The sequence below is a fragment of the Loxodonta africana genome, chromosome 3 (assembly GCF_030014295.1).
Source record: "Loxodonta africana isolate mLoxAfr1 chromosome 3, mLoxAfr1.hap2, whole genome shotgun sequence".
Classification (NCBI taxonomy): domain Eukaryota; kingdom Metazoa; phylum Chordata; class Mammalia; order Proboscidea; family Elephantidae; genus Loxodonta; species Loxodonta africana.
In genome coordinates, this window is record NC_087344.1 from 134,833,824 (window position 1) to 134,859,934 (window position 26,111).

A 26,111-nucleotide genomic window follows, 5' to 3' on the forward strand; every position below is an offset into this window, starting at 1 on the left:
CCTTTGCTCTATTCTTGGATGCACTTTTGCTGTCTGGCACCAGATGAAAGCATGTGCCTGGGAGTGAAAGAGCTCGTGACATGGGAAGTGATTCACCGCTGATGGATTTGGGAAATGTCAAGAGATATTCGGATGATGAGCATGGAGGGCACCAGGGTACAGATAATAAATGTATTAAGACATTTCCCTAAAGAAATGTAAGGACAGTAAGTGGATTAGCCTTCAGGTACATCCAGATACAGGCTGTGGAAGACTCACTCAGGATGCAGTGTGGCAAATGGATTGGACTATATTGGATGTAAACACTGGGTGTAGGAAGGCCCACTTTATATCTGGTTGTATTACAGGAGGTAAGGGTTGATGGATAAAAGAATGCAGTCATAAATGCACAGTTTCCTTTCCCCAGTGTGTTTATGCAGGCATAATCAAGGAAAGGAATGCACTTCACCACGTGACCTTGTCAAAGGACCAATATATTAATGTTTCAACCAACAAAATTTCTTTAAAATAATTTGTACTCCTTATACAACTTTTTTTTTTTTTTTTTTTTATACAACTAGTACATCAAAACATATCGAGTTAGGAAATTGGAGTCTCCTAATTTTTTTAAACAATTAAACATTTATTTCATACTTTAAATAAAATATCCATATAATAGGATGAGCCTACAGCTGAAGAATTGTTATATCTTTGGCCCCAGACTTTAACGGAGGTGGTGACTGCCCATGGAGCCCTGGTGATGCAGTGATTATGTGTTTGACTGCTAACGAAAAGGTCAGAAGGTCGAATCCACCAGCTACTCCTTGGAAACCTGATGTGGCCAGTTCTACTCTGTCCTATAGGGTTGCGGTGGGTCAGAATTGACTCAGTGGCAATGGGTTTGGGGTTTGGGTTTGACTGACTGCAGGTCATATTGAAGACGGGGCTGGAATGGTGAGGGGTCAGACACTGGAGAGAGCTGAAGATACTGAGAATTTTAAGACTGGAGAACAAAACAGCAACGTATAGTGGAATGACATCTGTGATGGTTAAGGTTGTGTGTCAACTTGCCTGGGCCGTAATACTCAGTGGTTTGGCAGTTATCATGTAGTTTGGCAATTATGTAATGATGTAATCACCTCCATGATGAAATCTGGTAAAAATAGCCAGTCAGTTGAAAGGGAGTTTCTTTGGGGGTATGACCTACATCCATTATATGTAGACTTTCTGGCAGTTTGTTGGTCTTGACTCACTCCAGATCCTGCAGCTGGCTCCTCATCTCAGTTCCAGTTCTTTGTACCTGAGCTAGCAGCTTACCCGCTAATCTTGGGATTCATCAGCCTCCACAGCCTCTGAGCCAGAGGTCTGCTCCTGACCTGCAGATCTTGGGTTCACCAGCCCGTGCAGCTAAGTGAGGCAGGAGAGGCCACCAACCTAACTCACAGATTTGGGACTTTTCAGCCTCTACAACCCCATGAGCCATTTCCTTGATATAAATCTCTAAGACAACATCCAACATGAAATATCTGAAGGACTTCTGAGAGAAGAAGGAGTGTTTTGTGACAGGAGTGTTCTGTGACACTCATGGAGTTGAATAGGGAACGATGGTGAGGAGTACAGGACGACAGGTATGGGCCATAATACAGGCGCTTTCCTGACCACCAGAGCTATCTAATGATATAATGGCTGATTGTGAGTGAGCTTCCCTCACAAGACGTTTTAGGAGAAACTGCACGACATGAAAAGCATCAGTTGCTGCTTTCAATGCTTTCAACTCTAAGATCTGTTCTTCTGTTTGACAATTCTTTCACCAGGCAGGTTTGGTGGTTTAAGATGTTTTGCTATTCATATCAATATGCATTATCATTAATCCTTTCCTTCTTCCCAGTGCCGTCTAAGTGTCCTAAGTTACTGAGGACTTTTGGGTAATGAAATTGGTGAGACATTTGATAGAATGGAGATGGGAGAATCAGAGAAAGCCGTTGGAAGGAGATTGCAAGAATGCAGGCATCAATGATGAAAGTCTGATAAAGGCATTATCAGGAAAACTAAGTGGTAAAAGGCATATGAAAAACATTAAAAAATAAATAAACCTGATTAAGATTGAGGATGTTTGGAGGGAAGGACAGAGAAAAACCCCTACTGGAGTGTGGAACAGATCCAAGGGCCTTGTCTCCCTCACCTGAACTGACATGAAGCTGTTTGATTTCCTTGGTTAGCCTACTTTGTGAAAATCTACATTCATTTCATAGTAGAAATATAAGTACGTTTAATTATGGAATATTGCCCAGACACCACTGCAGAGATGTGTGATGTAAGGATTGTGTGTTGTATTAACTCCCTAATGAACCACAAGTGCTTATGCTGAAACACTTCTGGCCCCTAAGGTCCTGATACAAGTTTGAACTTTTACTGCATTATTTACAGATGTTAGTACCCACCATGTAGAAATAAAATAAATGTATGTATGTATGAGTTAATGGATGGAGAAATGCTTAAAAAAATAAATAAATAATACAAATAATAAGTTTAAAAGGTTCTAGAACCCTGAAAATTTCACATAAATTTGTTCTTTGTCTATAGTTGTCCAACTTCTTATTTTCATGGTTCTCAGAAGCTTTGAGGCCCTGCTTCTATTTCCGCTCTTACCCTTTTATCTCTCCCTGTGGGTAGAGATCAATAACTTTCTCTCCCACCCTCTTTTGTCTCTCTAGAAACTTCTTTTTAGGCTGGAGGATTAAGGATAGCAGTAATCAAAGAGTATGTGTGGCCTCATCTGCCAACCCAAAGCCTTCTAGTCTCAAGTGGATTATTTTCAATCCAGGAAAACTCCTGCCTGGGTACCTGCCATCTCAGTATCCCCAGGCACAAATATAAATGGTGCCACCTTCTGGGTCTCTGGGATCAGGGTGATATCACTGACAGGCAGGGCTCAGCATTTGGCTGCTGATGGTGGCAAAGCCAGGCTTGGCCCTTCCTCAACCACCTGGAAACCAGTGGCCACTTTTCAAGGCGGTTGCTGTTGTTAGGTGCCGTCACGTGGGTTCTGAATCATAGCAGCCCTACATGCAACAGAATGAAACACTGCCCAGTCCTGCACCATCCTCAGAATCATTGTTATGCTTGAGCCCATTGTTGCAGCCACTGTGTTCATCCATCTCATTGAGGGTCTTCCTCTTTCTCTCCAACCCTCAACTTTACCAAGCTGGATGTCCTTTTCCAGGGTCTCGCTCCTGAGGACATGTCCAAAGTAGATGAGACAAAGTCTTGCTGTCTTTGTTTCTAGGGAGCATTCTGGCTGTACTTCTTCTACGACAGATTTGTTTATTCTCCTGGCAGTCCAGGGTATATTCAATATTCTGTGCCAACACCGTAATTCAAAGGTGTCAATTTATCTTCAGTCTTCCTTATTCATTGCCCAGCTTTTGCATGCATACTAGATGATTGAAAACACCGTGGTTTGGGTCAGGCGCACCTTAGTCCTTAAAGTGACATTTTTCCTTTTTAACACTTTAAAGAGGTCTTTTGCAGCAGATTGGCCCAATGCAATGCATCATTTGATTTCTTGACTGCTGTTTCCATGCACATTGATTGTGGATTCAAGTAAAATGAAAACCTTGATGACTTCAGTCGTTTCTCCGTTTATCCTGATGTTGCTTATTGGTCCAGTTGTGAGGATTTTTGTTTTCTTTATGTTCAGGTGTAATCCATACTGAAGGCTGTAGTCTTTGTTCTTTATCAGTAAGTGTTTCAAGCCCTCTTCACTTTCAGCAAGCAGGGTTGCATCATCTGCTTATCCCAGATTGTTAAGGAATCTTCCTCCAATCCTGACGTCGTGTTCTCTTCATATTGTCCAGCTTTTCAGTTTATTTGCTCAGCATACAGATTGGATAAAGTTTTTATTACATAAACCACCCAGTATTCCCTTGTTCTGTTCGATCGACTGCCTCTTGGTCTAGGTACAGATTCCTCATGAGCACAATTAAGTGTTCTGGGAATTCCCATTCTATGAAATGTTATTCATAACTTGTTATCATCCACACAGTTGAATGCTTTTGCATAGTCAATAAAACACAGGTAAACATCTTTCTGGTATTCCCTGCTTTGAGCCAAGATCCATCTGACATCAGCAATGATATCCCTCATTCTACGTCCTCTTCTGAATCCAGCTTGAATTTCTGGCAGTTCCCTGTGGATGTACTGCTGCAACTGATTTTGAATGATCTTCAGCAAAATTTTACTTGGTTGTGATATTAATGATGTTGTTCAATAATTTCCACATTCAGTTGAATCACCTTTCTTTGGAATGGGTACAAATATGGATCTCTTCCAGTTAGTTGACCAGGTAGCTGTCTCCTAAATTTCTTAAACAGTGAGTGCTTCCAGTATCGCATCTGTTTGTTGAAACATCTCAACTGGCATTCCATCAATTCCTGGAGCCTTGTTTTTCACCAATGCCTTCAATGCAGCTTGGACCTCTTTCTTCAGAACCATTGGTTCTTGATCATATGCTACTTCCTGAAATGGTTGAATGTCAATGTTTGATACAGTGTCTCTGTGTATTACTTCCATCTTCTCTTGATGCTTCCTGTGTTGTTTAATATTTTCCCTCTAGAATCTTTCATTATTGCAATTGGAGACTTGAACCTTCCAAGGTAGGAAAGTAAAATGGGACAGGGGTCTTTGGTTTGTGTGTAGGTCAGCAAGGTGATGTGGTTGGAAGAGACAATGGGGCCACGTCAGGATCCTCTGAGAGCTCAGTCTGGCTCATAGAATGTCAGAAGACCAAAACCAAAACAAAACAAAATTTGTTGCCACCGAGTTGATTCCGACTCATAGTGACCCTATAGGACAGAATTGAACTGCCCCGGTTTCCAAGGAGCAGATGGTGGATTCGAGCTGCCAACCTTTTAGTTAGCAGTTGAGCTCTTAACCACCATGCAACCAGGGCTCCAGAATATCAGAACCTAGTGTATTTTCACTGGAGATTCAAGCTTTAATAGCTCACTCATTTTGTGGTTCCCCTCCCCCCTTATTATTAAAGAAAACAATACACATGCTTTCAGATTGACAAATGCTTACAAACTTACAAAATGTTCTCAGCTAACCCCTGTTCCACACTTAACATTTATGGAGTGCCCTCTGTGCGTAGTGCCCATCTCAATGTCCATTCCTGTATAGGATTGCTCCCAGGCTGCACCTATGTCTCATGGTGAGTTCCCTATGATCAGTTGACTGAGGGAGAGGAAACTTGGACCTGATTTACAGATGGCCGTGATACGCAGGCACCACCTGAAAGTTGACAGCTGTAACACTACAACCCCTTTCTGGGACATCGGTGAGAGACAAGGATGAAGGGAAATCCTCCCAGTGGGCACAACTTTGAGTAATGCACCTGGTTGTCGTTATTGCTTGGAATAAGAAATGACCAGATGTGCAGTTGTATAAAGATTCATGCAATTGTACACAATGATTTGTTGGGTTGTCAAGGATTTGAAAGTATATGATTGGAAATTGATGACAACGGAGCCTGGGGAAGAGGTATGTGGACAGACCTCTCTGAATGGGCAAAAAAATTTAAGATATTTATGTCCCATGTGAATGCTCACAAAAAAATGGCCTCAGCAGAAGGGGATTTTAATATTCAAGTGGATAGGATGACTTGTTCTATGGATACTCGTCAGCATTTTTCTCCAGTCAATCCTTTCATTGCCCAGAGAGCTCTTAAACAAAGTGTCCATGATGGCAGGGATGAAAATTATGCATGGGCTCAGCAACATGGACTTCCACTGACCAAGGCCAACTTGGCTACAGTCACTACTGAGTACCCGCTCTTCCAGAAGCAGAGACCAACACTGAGTCCCAGATACAGCACCATTTCCCAGAGTGATCAGTCAGCAACCTGGTGAAGGGTTGTTTATACCACTTCCGTGATGGAAGGGGCAGTGTTTCTTTCTTCTGGAATAGACAGTTACGCTGGTTATAAATTTGTCTTCCCTGAGTCCAAAGCTACGGCCACAACTGCCAGCTGTGGACTTTCAAAATGTGTTATCAGCAATGATGGTATTCCACACAGCGTTGTGTCTGATGAAGGAACTCACTTCATGGCAAATGAAGTGTGCAATACACCAATACACTATTTAGCATCCTGTCCTTGCAGCTGACACCAATCGAGGTGAAGAGCTCATAGGAGCCATTGAACACTACTCCATCCATTTCAGGGACTGTTTGTGGGGAGAGTGAGTTGTGGCATGTGAAGGTAGAAATTCACCCATGACAAAAATACCTGTGGTGCTCTCCCAGGAAAAGTTCTAAGTGCTTTCTGTGCCTTAACAGCTTTGACCTTCATAACAACCCAGAAGGATGTATTTCTATTCCTGTCATCATCATAGAGTCCCTGGGTGGTACTGTGGAAGAAAGACCTGGCAGTCTGCTTTTGAAAAAATCAGCCATTGAAAATGCTATGGAGTACCATTCTACTTTGACTCACATGGGGTCATCATGAGTCGAAACAGGCTTCATGGAAACTGGCTTATGCTTTTATTAGTAGTATCATTATTTGTTTTTATCATTATCACTACTGCACAGATGAATACTTTAAGATCCAGAGAGGATTAGTGACTTGCCGAAGGGTCTGGCCTCAGAGCCCTTGCCTTCCACCGCCATACTCAGATTTCATTCCCATTTGCAGCCCCTCTCCCCATGAACCTCTCTTCTTTACATCTCTTCATCCCCTAACAACCCAGGAAGTTTATATGTCAGGAACCCAGTGACCCTCAGAAGTCAATAAATAAAAGAAAAGGAGGAAGAAGAGGGAGAAGCAGGAGAAGGTATGAGGAGGAGAGAAGGAGGCCTCAAAACTATTTGAGTTTCTCCAGGGAAACTCCACCAGGCTCCTGCACAGATGACATGGCTCTGACTCCCATTCTAATTGATGGTCTGATCCAGGGAGATCCTTGGATGGGCCTCCCAGGAAAAGAAAACAAGGTCATTTGGTCTTCGAGGGGCAGGTGGGGCCTCCTGAGAGGGCCCTCTCCCAGACTGAGACCCAGACTCAGCATTTTCTACAGAAGGCATGAAGAGCCAATGAATCCCACAGCAGCCAGGAGCTCGCCCTGCCCCCTATCCTTTTGTCCGGTCCATGTACTCCTCAGTCAAGTACTAAATATACTTTTTAAATGTCCTTTTTAAGCACATTCATTTTCTTTTTCTCATGTCATCTGACTTTTCAACTCTGCTGGCTCCCGCCAATGAAAGCAGGTATCAGTTCCATAAGCAGAAGGTAAGTGTACAAACACCAGAATATCAATATGATGGTACTACAGTAAAGCCCCATAATTCCACCACTGCTATGATATTTAATCCCCATGGACTCTCCCAGGCACGTCACGTTTTCTCTTTTGCATTCAATACTCCCAAGAAATGTTCACATCTGTCTTGTGTCCAAGAGGGAAGCAACAGTGAAGGAGGTGGAGTTGCTTGAGCCCATGGAGGCAGCCTGGTAAGTATGCAGATGAGACAATGCAGTGGCAGCTGGTCAGGGTCTGTGCTTCAAGGCAGTGTGGTTGGCCAGGCTGTGGGTTCCAGTTGGCGCCTGAATGTTTTTACGGAGAATGGTTTGCAAGAATGGTGGTGGGTGGATCGAGAGGAGGGTAGTAACATTGAATGTACAGTGCAAATGTTGGAGGTTGCACTGTACTCATAGAAAATGTAGTCATACTTAGCCAGCAGGGGCGATACCATGATCACAAACGTGGCTTTCCCAGGGTGAGGTTCATACATTACACTCAGGTTTTGCTGACTGCTGTGATTTCCCCACACATGGGAAACTGGACTCCATAATTTGTGGTAGTGGGAATTCCCCTGATCTTCCATTTAAAACAGACTTTGCTAACCTTGGCTGCCACGCCCAGTAAAGCTGCTGTCTCATCACCTTTTCTTACCCGTGACTCAATTCTCTACTCTTCCCTATGTCTCTCTCTTCAAACTCTCATTTTTGACTTCTTTGACAGAAGTGCCATCTGTGCTTCTGCTGCCTGCTCAGAGGCTCTTTACTCTCCCTGAGACACTCCAGAATCTGCAACTTCACCCACCAGTCTCATATGCACTAAGGACCAACTGTTCCCACCTGCAGCTAAGACACTGACTCTGGCTGTGCATTGGGCCTACCATCAAGGGCACTGCTGGAGGTGGGGAAGCAGGTTGAGAGGAGGACTCTTGAGGGAGAAGCACCTTTGGCTGTGGAGTGGGGAGGGACCAGTAAGAGGTGGTAGTGAGAGATGAGATTCTGGTATGAAGCCTTCTGGGGTAGATGGGAATCGAGCCAGTGGATGAAAACGTCCAGGTGTGGCTCTCCCAATATCGATTTTAGCCCTACCTCGGAAATGGATGTGCACCCTCATCTTAAAGTCTTCTCATATCGTGAGTAAAGTGTCTAAATGAGCTCTGGTTCTTGCTTTATTGTCCAGTGGAAAGCTTCTCTTTCCTCCAGGTCTGCTGTAGGCTCCTGACACAGATAACACAGCTCTTTGCTGGGGAACAGCCCTGTGTGGGGGCAGCTGTAACTTCTCTAGCCTGGTTGGCTGTCACCAGCAGGAGAAAGGGCATAGTGCATGCCTCGTTGGAAAGCATGGAAGACTTTGCCTTTCTGCTTTCCACTGCGCGAAAAGGCCTCTCTAGAGCCTCAATGGGGACTGGAGTGAAGGAGGCACCTCTTTCAGGAAGGCTCCCTCTCCCCTCTCCGACGATCCAGTTACTTCTGAAATCTCACCCAGCATCCTCCCTCTTCCTTCCTTTGGTCTTCCTCTTTCCCAGATGACCTCTGCACTTATAGACTCAGAGCTGGTGGACAAGACTGAGCTTCATCTCCATGGTTGGGGAGGGAGTTGGGTGAACATTTTCTAACAATACGAAGAAGCAACAGAGACTCCTGCGTGAACTCTTCCCCTTGCCTCCTCTCTTGGCACAGCCTGTTGAGGGCCCTGGGGGAGTATCTGGGAATGGCTCAGTATGCAAACCTTGATGGTGATGGCAGAATCTCTCCATTGCACCTTAGGGAATGGGTGGATTAGCCTGTGGGGCCAGCTGTTACTGATAAGGGAAGCCTGGGGGAAATTCCAGCAGAAGCCTTGACTCTGCACTGAGTTGCTATGGAATGCTGCTTCCATAGCTCATTCTTTCCTAGGAGCATCTTGGAGAGAGGAGAAGAAATCAAGGATGACGCTATCCTCACTGCCCCTTGTGCTCTCACAAAGGCCTTTTTCTCCACCAGGAGATTCACAGGACCAGCATATAAGCTCCTGGGCCCTATAGCATTAGTGAACTCCCTGCAGAAATTGTCCTTCAAACCCATCCAATGCTTCTCAAAGTACAGCCTTTGAGGGTTTCCTAACGGCAAATCTTCACTGCAGTGGTGGTTGCTTTCTGGATCTGATAAATGCTTGTATGAAAGCCTCCACAAATATTTTCCAACTTTGATTTCTCCCAGTGGGTGTTCAGTCTTGGCATCCATGAGATGGCATGTGGCAAAGTCCTTGCTGGTAGCTTGTCACACACTTGCCCCATTCACATTCTTACCTTGCTCAGCTTCCCAACACACCCCACACCCATGGCATGCCCAGAAAGCCACTGGAGGTGGTGCCAGCCTCCTAGGGGCTATCTCCAATTCCTATTACGTAACCACCCAACCCTCCTGAGAATAACCTTTGTACATGGATACTTTGTACATGAGCCCATTGAGCAATGATGGAAACAGTTGGGGAAAGATGATGACAGGTTTCCACATAATGTATCCTCCTATCCACTTGAGTATTAAAATCTTCCTCTGCTCCTGTCATCCTTGGGCGAACATTTACATGAGATACAAATATCGTCACTTCTTTGGCCAATTCAGAGAGATGTATCCACATACCTCCTTGTCTCCAATTTTCCAATGATGTTCCTTCCAAGTCCCTGACCATCCAGCCAAACCATTGGCCACAACCCATGAATCAGTATACAGTCCCACATCTAGCCATTTCTCCTTCCAATCAAAGTGAACAAGCAGGTGCACTGCTTGAAGTTCTGCCCATTGGGAGGATTTCCCTTCACTGCTGTCCTTCAGGGAGTTCCCAGAAAGGGGATGTAGTGCTGCCGCTGTCCACTTTCCAGTGGTGCTTGCATATCACACACAGCTATCTGTAAACCAGGCACAAGCTTTCTCATCCTCAGCGAATTGATCATAAGGAACTCCCCATGAGGTTATAGGTGCAGACTGGGAGATTGTAGGTAATGTGACAGAAGTGGAGACCATGGGCATTTGGGCCACTTCCTCACGCAACTTACTTGTGCCTTCAGATCCTATTCAGGCCCAATCTCGTATATACTACTTCCATTTAATGATAGAGTGCTGCTGTGAACATCCAAATGTATGACTCTGTGGGTCAGACAACACCCAGTTCATGATGGGCAGCTCAGGCTGCATGGCTACTTGGTGTCCCATGCTTAAGTGTTCAGTCTCTACTTGGGTCCAGTAACAAGCTAAAAACTGTTTTTCAAAAGGAGAGTAGTTATCGACAGACGGTGGCAGGGATTTGCTCCAAAATCCTAAGGGTCCGCACTGTAATTCATCAATAGGGGCCTGCCAAAGACTTAAAAAAATCTCTATCTGCCCCTGATACTTCAAGCACCATAGTACCAGCTGCATCATATGGCCCAAGTGGCAAAGCCACTTGCACTGCAGCCTGAACCTGTTGCAGATCCTTCTCTTGGTTTGTGTCCCACTCAAACCTAGCAGCTTTTCGAGTCACTTGATAAATAGGCCCAAGTAGCACACCCAAATAAGCGGTATGTTGCTTCCAAAATTCAAAGATGTCTGCTAGGTATTATGACTCCTTTTCTGTTGTGGGACTGGCCAGATACAGTAACTTATCCTTCATTTTACAAGATCTATCTCAACATGGCCCATGCCACTGGACCCCTAGAAATTTTACTGAGGTGGAAGGTACCTGAATTTTTGTGGATTTAATTTCCCACCCTATAGCATGCAATTGTTTTGCCAGTAAGTCCAGAGTCATTGACACTTCTTCTTTACTAGGTCAAATCTGCATAATGTCATCAATGTAGTAGACCTGCCTGACGTCTTGTGGAAGGGAAAGGTGATCAATGTCCCTGCGGACAAAATTATGACACTGGTCTAGAGAGTTGATATAGTTCTGAGGTAGGCAACTGAAGGTGTATTGCTGGCGTTGCCAGGCGAAGACAAACTGCTTCTGATGGTTCTTCGAAAGAGAAATGAAGAAAAAGGCATTAGCCAGATCAATAGCTGCATACCAGGTACCAGGAGATGTATCAATTTCTTTAAGCAATGAAACCACATCTAGAAGAGCAGCTACAATTGGAGTCACCACCTGGTTAAGTTTTCAATAAGCCACTGTCATTCTTTAAGATCCATCTGTGTTTTGCACAGGCTAAATAGGTGAGTTGAATGTGAATGTGGTGGGAATCATTACCCCTGCATCCTTGAAATCCTTGATGGTGGCAGTAAGTTCTGCAGCCCCTGCAGGGATGAAGTATTGCCTTTGATTTACTATTTTCTCATGTAGGGGCAATTTTAATGGCTTCTACTTGGCTTCTCCTACCATAATAGCCCTTACTTCATTTGTCAGGGATCCAATGTGGGTGGGGGTTCTGCCAGTTGCTGAATATATCACAATAATGCATTCCTGAACTGGGGAAATCACTACAGGATGGGTTTGGAGACCCACTGGACACACTGTGAGATGAACATGAGCTAAGGCTCCATTAATAACCTGACCTCCATATGCCCCCCTCTGACTGGTGGTTCTCAGTGATACTTTGGGTCTCCTGGAATTAGTGTGAGTTGAGAGTCAGTAATCCTGGAAAAGTCTCATTATTTCCTTTTCCCCAAAGAACAGTCACTTCTGAATGGCCCTAGATCCATTTGGGGAAGGCTGGGAGAAAGATTAACAGTAAAAATTTTTGGCAGAGTACTGGAGTCCTTCCTCAAGGGGACCCTGCCACCCCTTCATTCAAAGTGTTGTGGGTCTTTAAACTCACTCAAGTCTGGAAATTGGTTGAGGGGCCATGAGTCTATTCTGGTAATTTAGTTAGACTGCTGTTCACTTGACCTAGAATTCAACCGCTTGTACGGATCAAGTAAATATTTAGTAGATTTCCTATGTATTTCACTTCTAGAGACACAATGACTAAGTAGCCAATGTCATAAGTCTACATGAGTCAGACTATTCTGATTACCACTTCGACTCCACTGTCCATTACAGTAACCATCCCCACCTTATCTTTGTTGACTGAGTGCTGCTAATTGGCTCCTACTACTACAGGATCCAATCAGCCCCATTGTATTTAAGTGTCTAAATTCAGTTCCCAATGTCAAATCTGAGTTACATAAAATAGCAATCACAGCAGTCTTCAAGGATGTTGAGGCTCCCTTGACAAATTTGTTCCTCATACTGTGGTAAAATTTGCGTCCTCTGGATACTCTCAGATATCTCAAGATTCTTGGTTACTCCTTTCCTTTGGCAATATCCTTCTAGACAAGCCTCTTGAGGACCTCCCCCTTTGTCCTCTCAAAGAGGCCCCTCTTGGCCCTTCAGCATAAACTCTCAGGTATGACCCGGAGCCACTCCGTGAATTACAAAAACTCTAGTCACTGGGGAAATCTCAAGAGTTTACAGATTACCTTCTACGAACCAGGACAAAAGACCAAATCCTTTGAGTAAAATTAATTGTACACTCCACAGACATGCTTGTTTATCCCTATTTTTATCCACTGGAAAGGTCAAGAAGACACTATCTTTGCCAAGGCTGTGAGAAATACATCCAAGAAAACTGTTTCCACATCCTTAAAGAACTCTGTGGTAGCTGTTTTATAAAGAACAGTGGAAACTGCTGCCATTGAACTGGGATCTTTGAAATGCATGGGGATGATGGGAAGATGGGACTGGAAGGGTAAAGTGACAACATTTAATCTTAAAACACAATGAGTAACAGAGCTGAAACAGTAATCAGAATGACCTGATCCTCAAAGCCCTTTGACATTAACTCATTGATCAGTGTCCCTAGAAATGAAATAGATGGGCAGCCTATTAAATTTTTACTTGATTCAGATAAGCAGAAACACTCGAGGTCTGGTGAACATAGTCTGACTTGAATCACAGCAATAGACAGTCACAGACCCTCAACAAATTCACAAGCACAGAGTTCTCTGAATGAGAGATAAATCTCCCCAAGGAATGACCTGTGTATACAGCTAGAAATTAATTCTCTTAGGCCTCTAGCCAAATGCAATATTCTCACCAGTTATCTGAGTAGAATGACCTATTAGTAAAAGATTATTTTATAACATAATATTTGGATTTTATACCATATTAGTAGAAATGTTCCCTTGCCATAGCTGTATTGTTAAATTTAATAACCAAAGAATATTTCATAAGGATTGTCATCCAGATTGGCCGCAGTGAAGCTAGAATGAGGCCAGTTTAGAATGTGAACATCTGTTTGACAGTCATGAGATTTACCTTTCCTAGGAAGCAAAAGTAGAGTAGGTAAATGTTTACATAAGCAGAATTTAACATTTTTAGAGTAGATAAAATTACTTATAGGTTGTTTAAGTTACTAGTGGAGAGAAATATTAAGGTAATAAATGGGCTTATTCTGTGTGATGGTTAAGGTTCTGTGTCAACTTGGCTGAGCTATGATTCTCAGTGGTTTGGCAGTTGCATAATAATGTAGTTTGACAGTTGAGTAAAGATGTAATCTGGTGGTTATATACTGATGTAGTCATCCTCCATGATGTGATCTGATGCGATCAGCCGATCAGTTGTAAGTGGAGTTCCCTTAGGGGTGTGGCCTACATCAAATATACTTACAGATGTTCTGGCAAAGCTTGCTTGCTTACTCTGGATCCTGCATCTGGCTTGCCATCATCTGACCTCCAGTTATTGGTACTTGATCCAGGGAGAGAGAACTTCTCTAGAGAACCCAACCTAAGACATCTGGTACTAAGAGTGGTTCCACAGAAATAGAATTGTAAGGATGAGTTTTTTAAATTGGATCTCAAGAATGACTAGTCATTAAGGTGCTCATGACTCTACTTTCAGTAGTAAGGAGGATGCTGCTCATCCATGACATGAGATGGCAATATTAATATGCAAAATATCACCACCAATAGATCGAGTATTGGTGAGAAATGAGGCTCTGAGTTATTTCATGTTTCATACTTTTCTACAATTACGTCAGAATGAGCAGTATAGGGAAGCTGGTTGGTTGGCCCTACTTTTACTAGACAAAGTAGTGAAAGAAAGAGCTCAGGACTTCAGAGTCACAGCTCAAGTGTCTCTTGACCTCAAAGTTGCCACTTGTGCCCTGAAGGAAAGCCTTATTTCTTGTAGTAACAGAGCTGATATTGCCAAAAACCTAACCCATAATCTTATCGTAAGACTGGATGAATTATAAAGCCAGTTGTTGTCCCAAACTTGAGTGGACGCTAAAGTTAAAATGAGGACATTGATTGGCAAGAACAGGGATTCTGAAACGTGGGATGGAGACACATGAGAAGATAGTTAGGAAGATGGGGACACCGATCCCCTCAATTCCATTAAATCATTTCTGCCAGCAGAACCAGCCCTCTTACTCTCATCTATAGAGATCACTCCATCTTTATCTGCTTAGCCACCCTCCCGAGTAAAACCATTATACCTTCCATCCCCAAATGATGACATTAACCCACCAGTGCCTGAAGAGTCTTTGTCTGAAACATCATTTGAGCTGGCACCTGTGGCACTGCCTGGGGCATCACCTGAAATAGATGTCTTACAAGACATTCCTGAATATTCCCAGAATTCAACCCCACTACCCATTTTTGATTCTAGATCTATAACCAGAGAGCCCCAAAAGGTGAAGTACAAAATGTGACCCAGGGGGTCAAGATGGCTGACTAGGTAGAAGCTACCTCAGATCGCTCTTGCAACAAAGACTTGGAAAAACAAGTGAATCAATCACATACATGACAATCTACGAACCCTGACCATCAAACACAGATCTAAAGAGTTGACCTGAGTGACAGAGACTCAGCCAGCACAAGCAGGCTGCACAGTGATGCAGCTAATGAGAGAACGAGCAACCATGGGGAAGCAGCGACTGTTTTCGGAGCCTGGAGCCAGCATCCCAGTCAGAAAACCTTGGCGCCGGGCTTTGGACTGGGTGCAGGGGAGCTGAGACAACACAAACACGGGACGCAGCCCTAGCCCCCAGAAGTGACCTTGGGGGAAGCCCAGAAAGTGCACGTAAGCAGCGCAGTGATGCGGCTAACACTAGGAGAAGTCAGTGGGAGGCAGCGACTGCTTTTGGAGCCTGGAGTGCAGAGTCCCAGCTGGGGAACCTGGGTGCTGGGCTTTGGACTAGGAGTGGAGGAACTGACCATGGCTTCTGAGACAGCACAAGACAGGGGCCTGATCCTCTGGGGCAATCTTGACCCAGCTACACGCCCCTCGCCCCTCAGGAATCTCAGATAAAACAGTCATCACCAAGCAAGATAAGTAACTTTGTCTATATTCCTCGGTGCTATTTTTTTTCACTCTCTCCTATCTATCTGATCCCTCCCCTCCCCTTCCCAGGCGGCTTCCTTAACATTGGAATTTCCTGGGCCAGAGAGTGAAGTGCTCTGCGTTTTTTTTTTTTTTTTTTTGTCTTTTCCTAACCCATTCTCCTGGCCTGGGAGAAGCAGCTACAAAAAACCCAGGGACCAAAAATCCTTCCCTGACTTCCCAAAATTGGAATAAAAATACAGAACCAGCTCCAGCCAAGCATATGAGATCCACACTCTTGGGCTTTCATCCCTACAGGCAACAAGGTGGCTATTACAATGCAAAGGCAATTCTGATAGTGATCTGACTGTAATTGTTTTAGTGGATTACTGGAAAGACAAGTTTCCCAGGTCTGATATCTCTACCTATTAAACAGAGCCCTCACTGACCCACAACTGGAACTGAGGGCTGAAGCTCCACCCAAACCACCTAGCCTCCTGCCACAGGGGTCTAAGGATAGTGACACCTAACAATCTGTAGAGGTACATGCATTGGGTGCCTAAGGTACTGCTGCAAAGCCCACCCACCAAAGTGCTTTAGGAATAGAGACACACCTACATCACTGGCACTTGGGGGAAGCCTGTCAGCATCCTGCCCCCCCTGGAGTGTGACCCCCTGCTGCTACTAGAATCTGGTGCACACAACTATCACCACTGCTCCTCTAAGTGAATAGGTGACAGTCTACACTACACACCTGGTGGCCGAAAATCAGATTCTACTCAAGAATAGTGAATAGACTCTTAGGCTTATATATCTGGTAGCAGCCCAAACCAGCTGGTAATAGGACATAAGTGATTCAAAGGCTACAACAATCAAGACAGAGCAATCTAGTAGCCCATCTATGTATATTGAAAGAAAACAAAACAAGACTCAGTGAGCAAATATAAAATAAATCATTACAATATCTTATAGATGGCTTGGAGACAGCAGTCGATATCAAACCACATAAAGAAGCAGAGCATGATTGCTTCTACAATTCCCCAAATTAAAGAATCGAAAGCTTTCCCAAATGAAGATACAATCCTGGAATTGCCAGATGCAGAATATAAAAAACTAATTTAAAGAATGCTTCAAGACATCAGGGATGACCTCAAAAATGAGATAAGGCAATCTACAGAAAAAGCCAAGGAACACATTGATAAAGCAGTTGAAGAAATCAAAAAGATTATTCAAGAACATAGTGGAAAAATTATTAAGCTGCAAGAATCCGTTGAGAGACAGCATTCAGAAATCCAAAAGATTAACAGTAAAATTACAGAATTAGACAACTCAATAGAAACTCAGAGGAGCAGAATGGAGCAATTGGAATGCAGAGTGGGGGAGCTGGAGGATAAAGCAATTGACACCAATATAAAAATAGTTGAAGAAAAATCATATAAAAGAATTAAAAAAAAATGAAGAAACCCTAAGAATCATGTGGGACTCTATCAAGAAGAATGACTTGCGTGTGATTGGGGTTCCAGAACAGGGAGGGATAACAAAAAATACAGAGAGAATACTTGAAGATCTGTTGGCAGAAAACTTCCAAGACATCATGAAAGACGAAAGGATATCTATCCAAGATGCTCATCGAACCCCATATAAGATTGATTCAAAAAGAAAATCACCAAGACATACTATCATCAAACTTGCCAAAACCAAAGATAAAGAGAAAATTTTAAAAGCAGCCAGGAATAAAAGAAAGGTCTCCTACAAAAGAGAATCAATAAGAATAAGTTCAGACTACTCAGCAGAAACCATGCAGTCAAGAAGGCAATGGGATGACATATATAGAGCACTGAAGGAGAAAAACTGCCAGCCAAGGATCATGTATCCAGCAAAACTCTCTCTCAAATATGAAGGTGAAATTAAAACATTTACAGATACATACAAGCTTAGAGAATTTGCAAAAACCAAACAATAAATACTAAAGGAAATTGGTCAGAAAATCAATAATATCAGATAACAACACAACACAAGGCCAGAGAACAGAACATCCTGATATCAACTCAAATAGGGGAATCACAAAAACAAATTAAGATTAATTAAAAAAAAAATGCTCAAAACAGGGAATCATTGAAGTCATTCTGTAAAAGATCACGATAATCAATAAGAGGGACTAAATACAGGAGGCATAGAACTGCCATATGGAGATGAAAACAAGGTGATACAGGATGATACAAGTTAGGTTTTTACTTAGAAAAATAGGGGTAAATATTAAGGTAACCACAAAGAGGTCTAACAATTCCATAACTCAAAATCAAAACCAAGAAAAACATAACAACTCAGCAGACATAAATTTGACTACTATGAAAATGAGGAACACAAAATTTACAAAGAAAAATGTCTGAGCACAAAAAAGTAAGTGGAAAAATGAAATTGTCAACAACACACACAAAAAGGCATCAAAATGACAGCACAAAACACACACTTATCAATAATTACGCTGAATGGAAATGGACTGAATGCACCAATAAAGAGACAGAGAGTCTCAGACTGGATAAAGAAACACGATCCGTCTATATGCTGCCTCCAAGAGACACACCTTAGACTTAGAGACACAAACGAAAACTCAAGGGATGGAAAATATATCAAGCAAACAACAATCAAAAAAGAGCAGGAGTAGCAATATTAATTTCTGACAAAATAGACTTCAAAGTTAAATCCACCACAAAGGATAAAGAGAGACACTACATAGTGAATAAAGGGACAATTGATCAGGAAGATATAACCATATTAAATATTTTATTCACCCAATGACAGGGCTGCAAGATACATAAAACAAACTTTAACAACTTCAAGCTAATTACTACAAATAATTGATTCCTCAATGTCATAACTTTCACAAGCCTACGTAAGGAAATAAAATTCAGCTAACTATGGAACAGAAATTAAAAAAAAGGAATGGGGGTAGAGAACGAAAAGTCCTTCTCCAAGGAGAGAAATATGATCTAATTAACTTAGCCAAGTGATGTTTTCCCACTATCTAGCACAACTGCCAGGGAAGCATGGTTAAGAAAATCTAACTTTCAGCATCTATACAGAAATGGTCATTTTTGATATTGTTATCTGTTTGTTACCCAAACATCAGTTCCAGGAACTTTTTTTTAGTTTCAGTGAAAGCTCCAGGTACTCATCAGCAGTGATGGGTTGTCCATCTGCTTCCAGCTCCAGGGAGAAATCTCTCAGAGTCCACACGAAGGCTGGAAAGAAGCTCACAAAGTCAACTGAGTCATCAACCTCACTATTTTCAGGTGAGGATTTTGCTCTGATTCGATCTGTCAGCTCAGTCACATAGCTCAGATGTTAACTTAGGAAAAGTGCAGAAAATCAGTGGCATTTTAAGGCTATATTTACTTCCAATGCTTATCTGAAACAACTTGTTTCCTCTTCATTATCTTATTCATTCAGTCCACAAACATTTTTTGAGCACCTTTATGAACCAGGCACTGTTCTGGGGACTAAAAATATTGCAGTGCATGAGCCAATGCTACCATCATAGAGCTTACACTCTAATGAGGAAGACAGGCAATAAGCAAGTAAATAAAAATGTAATAAAAATCAGATGTTGATACCAACTGTCTTGAAGAAAAACAAACCAGGCTGAAGGGTTAGAGGATAACTATGTGTGCATCTGCATTTGGTGTTGGTTTATGTAGTCGTCCAGATATTCCTCTCTGAGCTGATGTTTGCACAGAGATCTAAGTGAATGGAGTGACGCATCCACACAGAAACCCACTGAAGGAGCATCCCAGGCAGAGGTAAAAGCACTTGCAAACTGTGAGATAGGAAATAACTTAGCATGTTCAATGTATAGCAAGAAGACCAGTGAGGCTAAGACGGATTCTAAAAAGAGACAGCAGACAGACCATGTAAGACCTGGAAGCCATAGTAAGGGATTTAAATTTTAATTTAAATTTAATGGGAAACCCTTTGGGGGAGTGGGTTAAGAGAGCATATAGTCTGATATATTATTTTAAAAGATCATTATGGCTGGTGTAGCATCTATAAGAAGTAGGAGTATAAACAGGGAGAGCAATTAGGCAATTTAGGAGGCAATCCAGATGAGAGATGATAGATGGCTTAGCTTAGGGTTATCATAGAGGAGGTTGTGAGAATTGGCCTGGGGAAATTTTTTTGAAAGTGCTGCTTACAAGACTTGCCAATTGATAGTTTCTAGGGTATAAAGAAAGGCACCATTCAGGATGATTCCAAAATTTTGATCATCACCCAGGTGATGATGTGGGAACCTACTGTGATGAGGAAAACTGGGAAAGAATGGGCTTGTACAGGAAAAGTAAGAATTCTGTTTTGTATATATTTAGGTTGACATCTAATGGATCTAAATGAGGTAATGAGAAGTTGCTGCATATACAAGTTTAAATCTCATTTTAATTGAGAGCAGGGGTTATGACTGGAGATATAAATTTCATGGTTATTGACATTTAATTGATACTGAGCACCTTGGGACTGGAAGAGTTGAGAAGAAGCCCCAAAACTGAAGAGCTATAATACTTAGAGACCAAGAAAAGGAAGAGGATGAAAGGGTATAGCTAATGAAGAAGGTGGAAAATTAGAGAAATTTGCTATTCTACTGCAACAATGGTCTCAAACACAGCAACGATTATGAGAATGGTGCAGGACTGGATGGTGTTTTGTTCTGTTGTACATGGGGTCGCAGTGAGTCAGAACCAACCGGACGGCACCTAACAACAAAAACAATATGGTATTCTAGACGACAAAACAATCAAGCATTTTAGAAGGGAAGAAGAGATCATTTTTTCAAATGATGAAAAAGCAAATAAGATGAGGACTGAGACCTGCTCATTCGATATGGAAACATGAAGGTAACCTCGACAAAAAAGCTAATTTCATGGAATGCTTGAAAGTGAGTTTGTGGAAATGGGTGAAATTGTTGTTAATGACTAAGACTAGGTAATACAGGGAGGTGAAAGGAAAGGTAGTGTGGAAATAATGGAACTGAGAGATCAAAATGTTGGATGAGTGTATATTGGCTGCTGAAGTCTCTAGAAAGACATTGAACTAGGAGCTAAAACTCTTTAACAAATGAGGGGTATGTTTATTGAGATGACCGCAACAAAGAAGGGTCATATAATCTGGGGGCATGTGCTTCAAAGTAGCTTTTCTTTTTCTTTGGGAGTAGAAAGAGAAATTATATGAAAGCTGTAATAAGGAGTACATATGACACCTAACTCATTTTTGGGACCTGTGAAATGCAAGGTACAGAGAAAAAAATCAGCATTTGAGGCCCCTTGATGGGCCTGCAAGGGAAACAATGTTGGCAGGGGACAGCCAGGTAACAGTTAAAAGGAAACATTTAGAGAAAATGATAAGGATATAGTGATTTTGTTGAACTGAGAACATAAGTTCTAGAGGACTTTGAGTGTTTGGAGTTAGAGGGGAGATTAAATCATACAGGGGATGTACAGACTGTTGTATAGATGAGGATAATGTGTGACCAGGTAGGTTTGGATTTCTTAGGGTGATTGAGGTATACTGGAATGTTGAGAATAATGTGATTCATTATGGAAAGAACTTATGAATTCTGTAGTTGTCCACCTCTATAGCTGGTGAAAAAATGAAGCCACTCCTTTCTAGATTTAGTGCTATTCAGGAGCACAAAAAGGATACTGCAGCTGGTCCATGGCCTGCTGGTTGATGGTTCCCATGCTATTGTACACAAAGGTGCTGCTCAGTAGTATCGCCAAAGCAAAGATCCAGGAGTCATTTTGGTTGTCTCCCTAGAAGTCAGTGCAGAGACCACATAGAAGAGTGGCTAAGAGCATGTTCTTTCAATTTAGATAGACCAAGTTTGAACTCCAGCTATTCCTCACATTGCACGTGAAAACTTAGGTAAATCATTCCCCTATGTATTATTTATTTTCCATCTGTACAATGAGTTCTTAACATTCAATTTACAGTATTGAGAAATTTAAATAATGTATTGTATATAATTCTTATTGTATATAATTCATTGTCCAGCTTGAATTAAATGAATTATATACATTATTTAAATGAACAATGAATAAGGAAGACCGAAGAAGAGTTGACGCCTTTGAATTGTGGTGTTTTTGAAGAATACTGAATATACCATGGACTGCCGAAAGAATGAATAAATCTGTCTTAGAAGAAGTACAGCCAGAATGCTCCTTAGAGGCAAGGATGGTGAGACTGTGTCTTACATACTTTGGATATGTTGTCAGGAGGGATCAGTCCCTGGAGGAGGACATCATGCTTGGCAGAGTAGAGGGTCAGCGGAAAAGAGGAGGACCCTCAATGAGGTGGATTGACACAGTAGCTACAACAATGAGCTCAAACATAACAACGATTGTAAGGATGGCTCAGGACCGGGCAGTGTTTCGTTCTGTTGTGCATAGGGTCGCTATGAGTCGGGACCGACTCGATGGCACCTAACAACAACATTGTATATAAAGGCATACCGGTGTGTTAAGAACATAAGTACTTAAAAGTGGTGGCTATTATCATCAGCTACTATTAAAACATGTCTCCTGAATTTCGATGTCACCCTATTCCATTCCAATGACACATCATAGTAAAGAACTTTTTAGACAATTGTTAAAACATGCTATTTTAGTGATATTTTTTTAGCCCAAGACTTGTAAGAGTCATAATGTATCTTCCTTCATAAACTAAGATGTTGTCATCAGAACTTACACTTTGACTTGTTTTCTTACTAATAGTTCTGCTATGGATAAAACTGCTCTTACCATCTCTCTGTGTCCCCGTGGTGAAACGTCAGGCATGTTTATAAAATGTCTAATCAGGTTTAGTGGTGCTTTCAGCAGGCTCAACAAAACATTTTGCTATGATATATATGAAAGACACATGGCTAAAAATGTCATTAGTCATTAGTTTATGGACGGGATAACCTAATTAATTGACCTTATTATCCTCTCCTCATATTTGTGCTGTGGGGTTCAGGGTACATGGCATGCACTGACTCCCAAAGGAGTACTTTATGCTGAGAGGTTATGTTTACTTTTCTCACACATAGCTGGCTTTAGTTGGCTAATGAATTAGATCCTAGGTCAAACTTTCACTGCTACCAAGTAAAGGAAAAGAATAATATATTGATATGATCAACTGAAACCATAAATCAACATTCGGGGAGTGATAGTGCAGGGAGGGCTACATACCTGCCATATGTGGAATTTAAAAGATTTGTGTTTACCTTCTCTACATCTCCCAGGCCCTCAGTGTCAAGCAGAACTAGGGTATGGTTTGGCATACTGGGATGAGGCACACACCACATCCAAATTCCCTTGGTGTGAGACTGCACTGTGGAGCCCAGGGAGAAGCCTGCAAAGGGGAAATGAGGTATTTTGGAATGGAGTTTTAATAGAAGGTGGTTCTGGATATTGACATAAAACTTAATGTAGTGAAGGTTAGAAGATACAACTGAAACCACAACCAATATTGATCTTAATTGCAGAGAATAGTGAAATTAGGATACTCAATACAGGTTGAAACACATTACCTTAAAGATCAGTGCAAGCTTCCTGTTACTACATGAAAATGTTAGCAAATACCTTAGAGTTCATTTTCATGTACATTAATTTTTTTTATTACTGCTTTATTCTATCCAGGAAAGGTATATTTATATTGTTAAAAGGGGAAACAAAAGCAATGCATGAAGCAAGAATGAGCTGACTCATCCTCCCAAACAGAGTGAAGATAAAAATTTCAACTGTGGACCTAAAGTTAGCTTTCAATATTCATTCCACCTCTAAACTTTCTCCCTTACATCCCAGTATTCAACGTTGGGTAGCGTAAGTGATCAGAAAGTACTAGGAAGAGCTTTGGTGGTGCCACTTACCTTTTTTCTTCCCAGCCAGCTTGTTCATCAGGTAGGATTTACCTGTGCGGTAGAGGCCCACAATAGCCACCACCACAACGGGCTGCATAACTGCAGACAGGATCTTCAAAGCTTCCTGATCAGCCGTCAGTTTCCCATTAATGTTCTCAATGAGGCACACTGGGCCTGGCATGTGGATCTCTGAGGCCACGTCCACGGTGTTACCTTTGTCTTCAAGGCAAGAGATGGAATGGAATACAGTTTCTAGACAGTTAGCTGAGCTAAAACATTATAATATGGACAAAATTTTTGTTTTCTGTTCTTGAATTTTGTTCCCTGTTCCAGTTTTAAAACTCCTTGTGGCACACCTGGGTGAGGTTTCATATTATATTGATGTAAAGTGTGTATCATTTCAAATTAGATTGTTATAAATTTAGGATGTTAAATGTAATCTCCATGGTAACCACAAATAAATTATCTCAAATATATACATAGACAGAAATGAGAAGGGAATCAAAACAGTGCCTTGCAAAAATCAAATGAATACAAAAGGAGGTAATGAAAGAAATCAAGAACAGAAAAGGTATATGACCCACAGAAAACAAATAGCTAAATGGCAAAAACTTTATTATTACTTTAAATGTAAATGGATTAAACTCTCCAATCAAAAGGCAGCAATTAGCAAAAATGATTAAAAAACAAATAATCCAATTATACACTATCTATAAGAGGCTCATTTTAGGTATGAGACACAGATAAGCTGAAAGTGAAAGGATGAAAAAAAAAAATTCTGTGTAAATAGTAACCAAAAGAAAGCTGGGTGGCTATAAGACAAAATGACTTTAAGTCAAAAACTTTTCCAAGAGACAACAAGAAGTATTATGTATTGATAGAAGGGTCAATTCATCAAGAAGATATAACAGTTATAAATATATATTTACCTAATACTGAGCCCCCAAATATATGAAGAAAGCAGTGGCAGAATTGAAGGGAGAAATAGATGACAGTTCCACCATAATAGCTGGAAACTTCAATACACCACTTTTGCTAATGGACAGAACATCTAGAATAAAGGTCAATAAGGATGTGGAAGATTTGAAAAACACTAGAGACCAACCAGACCTAACAGACATATATAGAACACTACATTCAACAATAGCATAGTACACCTTTTTCTCCAGTGCATATGGATCATTCTCTAGGACAGCCCATATGTTAGCAACAAATCAAGGCATCATCAATTTAAAAAGATTGAAATCATAGAAAGAATTTTTCTGATCACAATGGAATGAACTTTGAACTCAATTACAGAAGAGAAACTGGAAAATTCACAAATATGTGAATATTAAGGATACTCTTAAACAACAACAAACCAACAGGTCAAAGAAGAAATCACAAGGGAAGTTGGAAAATACTGAGATAAGAATGAAAATGAAAGCAGGACATATAAAAATACATGGGTAGTGCAACAAGTATGCAACAAGGAGTCTATAGCTATAAACACCTACATTAAAAAAAGAAGATCACAAATCAGTAATCAGAGTTTACACATTGAGAAACGAGAAAAAGAGTAGGAAACTAAGCCCAAAGCTAGCAGAAGGAAGGAAATAAGAAATATTAAAGCATAGATAGAGAATAGAAAAATAATAGACTCAATGAAACCAAAATTTGGTTCTTTGAAAAGATAAATAAAATTGACAAATCTTTAGCTAGACTAACAAAGAAGAGAGAAGATGCAAATAACTAAAATTAGAAATGAAAGTGGGGACATTATTACCAACCCAAGAAATAAATATGATTGTTAGAGAATTCTAGGACCGCTGTACACCAACAAATGAGATAATCCTCATGAAATGGACAAATCCCTAGAAACACACAAATTATCCAAAATGGCTCAAGAAGAAATAGAAAATCTCAACAGACCTACAATAAGTAAAGAGATTGAATCAGTAATCAAACACGTCCCAACAAAGAAAAGGCCAGGACCAGATGACTTCGCTGGTGAAATCTACTAAACATTTAAAAAAAATTCAAACCAATCCTTCCGAAACCCTTCCAGAGTAGGAAACACTTTCTAATGCATTCCACCAGGCTGGGAGAACCCTGAAACCAAAAGCCAGATAAAGACACCACAAGAGAAGAAAATTACAGACCAATATCCCTTAAAAATATAGATGAAAAATTCTCAACAAAATACTAGCAAACCAAATCCAAAGTCATATAAAAGAAGTGTACGCCATGGCCAAATTGGATTTATTGTAGGAAAGCAATGGTGTTTGAACACACCCAAATCATCCTAATACACCACATTACTAGAACAAAGAGAAGAGCTGATCATGAAAATTGATGCAGAAAATGCATTTGACAAAATCCAATACCCTTTCATGATAACAGCACTCAGAAAACTAAGAATAGAAGAAGAATTTCTCAACATGTTAAAAGCATTTATGAAAAACCTACACCTGAAAGCATTACAGAAAAGAATTAAAGACCTAAATTAATGGAAAAGATCCTTGGGCCCACACATCCCGCCGGGCTCGGAGCCGAAGGCCCTACTGCCGCGGAACCGGGGTCGACCGGGCACGGCGACCGGGAGGCGGTGGATTTTTTCCTCCCAACACCACCCCCCCACCCCCGCCCGGCCCCATTCCTTCTTTCTGTTTCTTTCTTTCTTTCTTGCCCCCACCTCTCGGCCGCCACCGCCACCCCAT

General features: G+C 41.5%; 1 protein-coding gene, 1 long non-coding RNA gene and 1 pseudogene across 2 annotated transcripts in view; 1 reads left to right on the plus strand and 2 right to left on the minus strand.

Annotated features, from left to right (window-relative positions):
- Positions 1-26,111, minus strand: part of LOC104846006 (uncharacterized) — a 40,417-nt gene that overhangs the window by 12,235 nt on the left and 2,071 nt on the right. The gene's annotated exons all lie outside the window — the stretch shown is intronic.
- Positions 570-26,111, minus strand: LOC135230854 (guanylate-binding protein 1-like). The gene is made up of 5 exons (XM_064283083.1): positions 26,033-26,111; positions 23,422-23,631; positions 22,777-22,904; positions 21,216-21,325; positions 570-18,861 (listed from the first exon to the last, which is right to left on the minus strand). The coding sequence occupies exons 1-5, from the start codon at positions 26,109-26,111 to the stop codon at positions 18,651-18,653; spliced, it is 738 nt and encodes a 245-aa protein (XP_064139153.1). The 3' UTR covers positions 570-18,650.
- On the plus strand, positions 7,696-7,843 carry LOC135230920 (U1 spliceosomal RNA; annotated as a pseudogene).